The sequence below is a fragment of the Opisthorchis viverrini genome, assembly GCF_000715545.1.
Source record: "Opisthorchis viverrini unplaced genomic scaffold opera_v5_525, whole genome shotgun sequence".
Lineage (NCBI taxonomy): Eukaryota > Metazoa > Platyhelminthes > Trematoda > Opisthorchiida > Opisthorchiidae > Opisthorchis > Opisthorchis viverrini.
In genome coordinates, this window is record NW_008752176.1 from 219688 (window position 1) to 225053 (window position 5366).

The 5366-nt window shown below is 43.4% G+C and overlaps 1 protein-coding gene across 1 annotated transcript in view; it reads left to right on the forward strand.

Moving 5' to 3' along the window:
* Positions 1–4197: 4197 nt before the first annotated feature.
* T265_15457 (hypothetical protein) overlaps positions 4198–5366 on the forward strand; it is a gene marked incomplete at both ends in the record, with an annotated part of 6525 nt that continues 5356 nt past the window's right edge. The window contains 2 exon segments of the mRNA XM_009178196.1: positions 4198–4285; positions 4292–4590. Coding sequence (XP_009176460.1) covers positions 4198–4285; positions 4292–4590 — 387 coding nt within the window.

The following is a 5366-nucleotide window of genomic DNA, read 5'->3' on the forward strand; positions in this document are numbered from 1 at the left end:
CTGAGAATTCAAGGAACGTATTATGTTTAAAAATATCAGGGGCACTCCTTCATGGGCGAGTGTCTCCAGAAGAACAAACCGATCAACCGATTCAAATGCGCCTCGGAAATCCAGGAATACTAGAATTGTGGGTCGCATATACGTACGGCGTTATTCTGGCATCCGAATAAGTGTGAAGATTTGGTCAACGCAACACCTACCAGGCCGGAATCCTGCTTGCTGCTCTCGAATCAGCATATCACGGGTCACCGCCCCGCTGGTGCCGACACAGATTGCTCCAAGTTGTAAAGCGTTTTCCGCATTCGGAACATGGGTTCCCTCCCTCTTGTGATACTTGCGCCCGTTTGCCGAATGTTCTGCCTCGTCTGTGAAATCCAAAAATATTGAACCTCTTCATATGTTACTCGAGATTTCGCTTGCTCTTGAACAATATTTCGCACACACCGCAATAAAAGTCGGAAGTTCTAGTGGACAACAAAACGAATGGATTGCTGCCCAATAAACGTCTGTGAGGTTCTTCCTGGTCTACTCGTCTGTTCGGATCTTCCGTTCTGTTTTTTGACGGAACTTTGTTTTTGATTGCTGCTTGAAATTTAAAGAGATGAAAAAATCGATGTCAGCTTCACTAGACTGTCTTTAAACGCAACAGTGAGTATAACATTGGAAGGGATCCCAGTAATTTTCAGTTGAGCCCTCATGTTTTAAGTGCACTTTATCCATGCTGAAAACTTGCCAAGCAGTTCACACATATTTCAACACTGTTGGTAACTAGGAGGAGAGGAAATGTCACAATTTCCGGTGTGGTGCGTGCTGGCAATCGCGGGGCATTTGAAGTGTGATAAATTTCAAATTTCAACGGAAACGCGGAGTAACTGACACAGCGTTTCAGAGTGGTTTGATTTTACATACTGGAGAAAACCCCCACAAGTTATATCTGAATGCCCGCAAGTAAAACAAGAGACTTAAGATATCTGAACTCCCGCTTCCTAATAAACGATTGTCCTTAGGTAAATGAATCGGCCAAGTTATATTGAATGCCCGCAAGTAAAACAAGAGACTTAAGATATTTGAACTCCCGCTTCCTAATAAACGATTGTCCTTAGGTAAATGAATTGGAATAATTTGCTGAAAAGTTCCCGTCTCGAGCAGTGAAATTCACAATGCATGGTGCATTTATAATTGGCCCGTCATCCCTGGCAAAGTCTCTATCCGGTTACCGGTGTCACCCGGTTTTGAATTCCAATACCTGGATTGATCCAATAGCGCACCACACCACACACAGTTCAGGATGCCACCAATCAGAACGACGCCCAATAGCCTTGAAAACGGGCTATTCAGGGAACCAATATAATTGGGAAAAACAGGAAAAAGTACAACCTGATTCGCAAAGGGTCCGATGTGTTTTCGCACTTCTTAGCGCTCCCATATAAGACAGTGAACTTTAGGAATGGGTGGATGGAAATCGCAGTCACTTTATCATGGTCATGAATACACCTAAGCATGCAGTAGTTATTGCGTCATGTAGAATCTATTCGAATGGCAAAAGAGGAAGTGGCATGGTGATGACCATTCGTTTCAGCTTGTGTTATAAAAGCACTGGGTCAAGTAGAACATAAGGCTGACAAAAAATTCTACCTGATGAGCTGCAAGCAGTGCGAAATCGGTCTTGGGCTGTCCGAGAGTTTTCAGCAACCTTCCGAGTAGTTTGCTTTATGAGAAGTACTGACCAATCCCCAACATGTGTTTGGGGGGATGAAACTCTTCTGTAGTATATATCATTGCAGACATCACTCCTTAATTGACGGGATCCATGCAAACGCAAGCTTTTATCCGTTGCATGTTATTTTTGAAGTCACCAAAATTGTGGCCCTGTGGAAACAGTGGCGTCGGATAGACCGGCTTTGCAATTCACGTAGTAAGTAAAACCGGCATGTTTGCATGATTGGAATTAGGAGAACACTTTCTGCATTCTAAATTTCAGGCTTTAAATGCTGCCGAATACGCAGTTCACGTGACCGGACCAAACGTTTGCATTACCTCAGCCTCGAAATATGCACGAGTGCAAGAGGACATAACATGTGATGGCCATGTGAAGTACCGCGTAGTGTTGTGTTGAAGTGCGATAAACCTGGACCACGAAACACATGGACATATTTTTCTTGGTTTGAAACAGTCGCCATGAACGAACCAAACTTTTAAAGCTGTTGTGGTCCACTGTCTCACTAATGCCTTCCTATTACCGTGAACTCCGTTCTGGATAACCTATTGATCACCTGGTGCCTGGTAGGCGGTTATCTGCGAGCATTATCTGCTCCTAGATACCATCAGGCCATTCAAGTACATACCGGTTGCGGAGATAACGGAGTTTGCCGATGATGGCATGAATAGTTTGTGGACATTTTGACGGAAATTCTGCTTAAGTGAAGGGTAGGATCACGTGGGCCTGATGCCATCCGTATGCTCCCGAAGAACGAATCTAGCAAATTCGAATGTAACGTAAAACCAAATACATCCCGGATCGACTTGGCAACGTAGCTCGTTTGAGCTCTGAAGTCACTAATCACATGCAGAGAGAATATGTACCAACTCAAGAAACATAATCGTTTGCGCCACTCTCTTAGGAGATGGAGCGAGTTCAGAACAAAATTCTGACAAAGTGATGTCGACTGTATTTGGGTGCCCTTCGAAACCAGATTGATATATGAATAGATAGTAATATTTATGGCCTTTGGAAAGGTATTAGAATTAGTACTGCATTCATTGAGTTATCCAACAGTTCCTCTGGTTCTGCAGTCTTCTGATATGCGTGGATGATGTCATCTAATCTTTTGAGGATTAAGCCCTCTTAACACTCTTTGCACACTGCTGATGCGTCACCGATGATTTACTCAGCTGGATCGACGCGATCTGATATTTTGTAATTCTTCGCTTCCCCCAGTCACTAACTGGATTTCAGGTGCAGCCCGTTGAATTATTCAGCTGCAGCAAGTGCATGCTCGAAGCACTGGTTCTGTCTCCAGGTACTGGGTGTCACTCATCCATCAAGGTTAGTGGACAATATGAGATGAGCTGGTCAGTTCTGGTTCTGCATTGTCTTCAGCCTACTCTTGGGTGTCAGAGATGATCAGGAAGTGCATGGTGCTCATCTGATTTGGCGATTGTAATCAATGGCCCAAACGACCACAGGGTCCACCTGTTGACTCGGTCGATAGGCGTACAGTAGTCGGGTCTCACTCCTTCCCATCATCCTAATGAGCTCTATGTGAGGAGCGATACGGCAACAAGCATATCCTATACAAACCATTAGTAATTTGTCCGCTGAGGACTGTGCCTTTTCTCAAAATCTGTATTTGTTTTCCAGGTTACAACCACATCTCCCTAATTATTTCACCTACTATTNTTATGTAAGTATTATCACTTGACGGTCAGACCAGGAAGATCCCTACAATTGTTTAACATGCAGCAAATCATTCTCCTTTTTACGCGATGCGGTGAGGCACCAAACAATAGTGCACTTTAGATCTTCCGGCATTTATTGCGGTGTGTGCGAAATATCTTTCAAGCGTGAGCGATATCTAAATCAACATATTTTTGGGATATCACAAGCGTGGGAAATCATCCAGCAAACTGGTGCAAGAATCACAGGAAAGCAGAAATCAATGTTTCGAATGCGATGGGTGGTTTATTAGAATTAGTCCTGCATTCACGGTATTATCCAACAGTTCCTTTGGATCCGCGTTGGTGTTGCCATCTAATCTTTTGAGGATTAATCCCTCTTAACACTCTTTGTACACTGCTCATGCGTCACCGATGATTTACTCAGCTGGATCGACTCGATCTGATATTTTGTAATTCTTCGCTTCCCCCAGTCACTAACAGGATTTCAGGTGCAGCCCGTTGAATTATTCAGCTGCAGCAAGTGCATACCGTCGTACGTGGTAGTGCGGATACCTAAAGTCGGGTCTACTAATTCATACTTCAGAAATCAAAGCTTGGTCATAGATTCTCGACGCTCGTTGTGTTCACCACTACCATGAAACTGTCATTTTTCATAAAGAAAAAGCCCAGCTTGTCCAAAAGTTGGTGTATTTCTAACTCTTACAGGCATTCGGGTCCAGTACTTCTCTTGATCTCAGTCGAGTATTCATTTGAGTAAACACAAATAACATTATTGCTCAACGCAATGATTCTGACTCCATGTACTGGAGTGTGTTCGTACTATCTTTCAAGACGGGGCGATATATAAAGCAACATATGAAGAGATTTATTAATTTTTGTTATCAAAGTTGAGGCAAACCATCCAGCAAACATGTGCATGAATCACATGACAGAGGGATCCCATGTTCCAAATGCGGCAAATGCTTTACAAATTGGAGCAAACTGTGTCGGCACCAGCGGGACGTTCACCGGAATGAAAACCAACTACAGTGCCATGAATGTGGGGTGCTATTCTCCCAAAAATCAAACTTGGATCGCCATATGAGAACGAAGCACGAAACGCAAGTTCCACATATTTGCGAACAATGTGGGAAAATGTACGCTCGACAGGATATGCCCAGGAAACACGTGAAAACTACCCACGTTAAAGATGTGAATCTCAAAACTGACTAAGCAACACCGAATTGATCAAATGTGACCCACGGAAGAATAAAATCTTACTGAGTAGCACTATCTGTAGAATTTGTTTCGTCCTGACTGGAATGGTTTCTTTTCTCTTTTGGTGGGAAAGCAAAAGCCTAAGCCAAATCATGTTTCTGTTCTTGCTCGAGATTTCCGGGCAACCCTAATGGCATCTGAGATCATGAAATACGTTTATCTACTCGCAATCGATACTCGCGTCCACATTCTCGGCAACCCACAAACCGAACTTGATGACCGTCGTTATACCGCGTTTTCATAGCACATTGATGTTCTCAGCCCCAACAGCAAACTTGCTCGACACTTCCAATTTTATTTTCAATGTTGCATCTGTTGATCTAAATAATGACACTCGCCCTGATTCAGCCTATGCTTTCGAATTTGCATGGATATATCAGTAGACAGACTGTGTTTGTTCATCTGGCAGATGTTTGCCAAAATCCGGTGGCTTGCAATTTCGCTAAACTGATCGGGCAAATGGTGCAAGATGTGGCAGTCCTCAGCGATTGCCCACAAACATAGCTCTCGTTAAATCTAGTCTTTTTCCGTGTCAACTCAGTAGCTGATTGTGCTCGCCACATAAAAGTACGCCGTATTTCAAATCAGATATCAAACACAAGACACTGAAAGATAATCGGTCGTCAACGTTTTCCTCAAGAGAGGAGCACGTTGCTTACATCAGACTAATACTTATTTATCTCTTCACTGCATCTATCTAAGGTGACGCG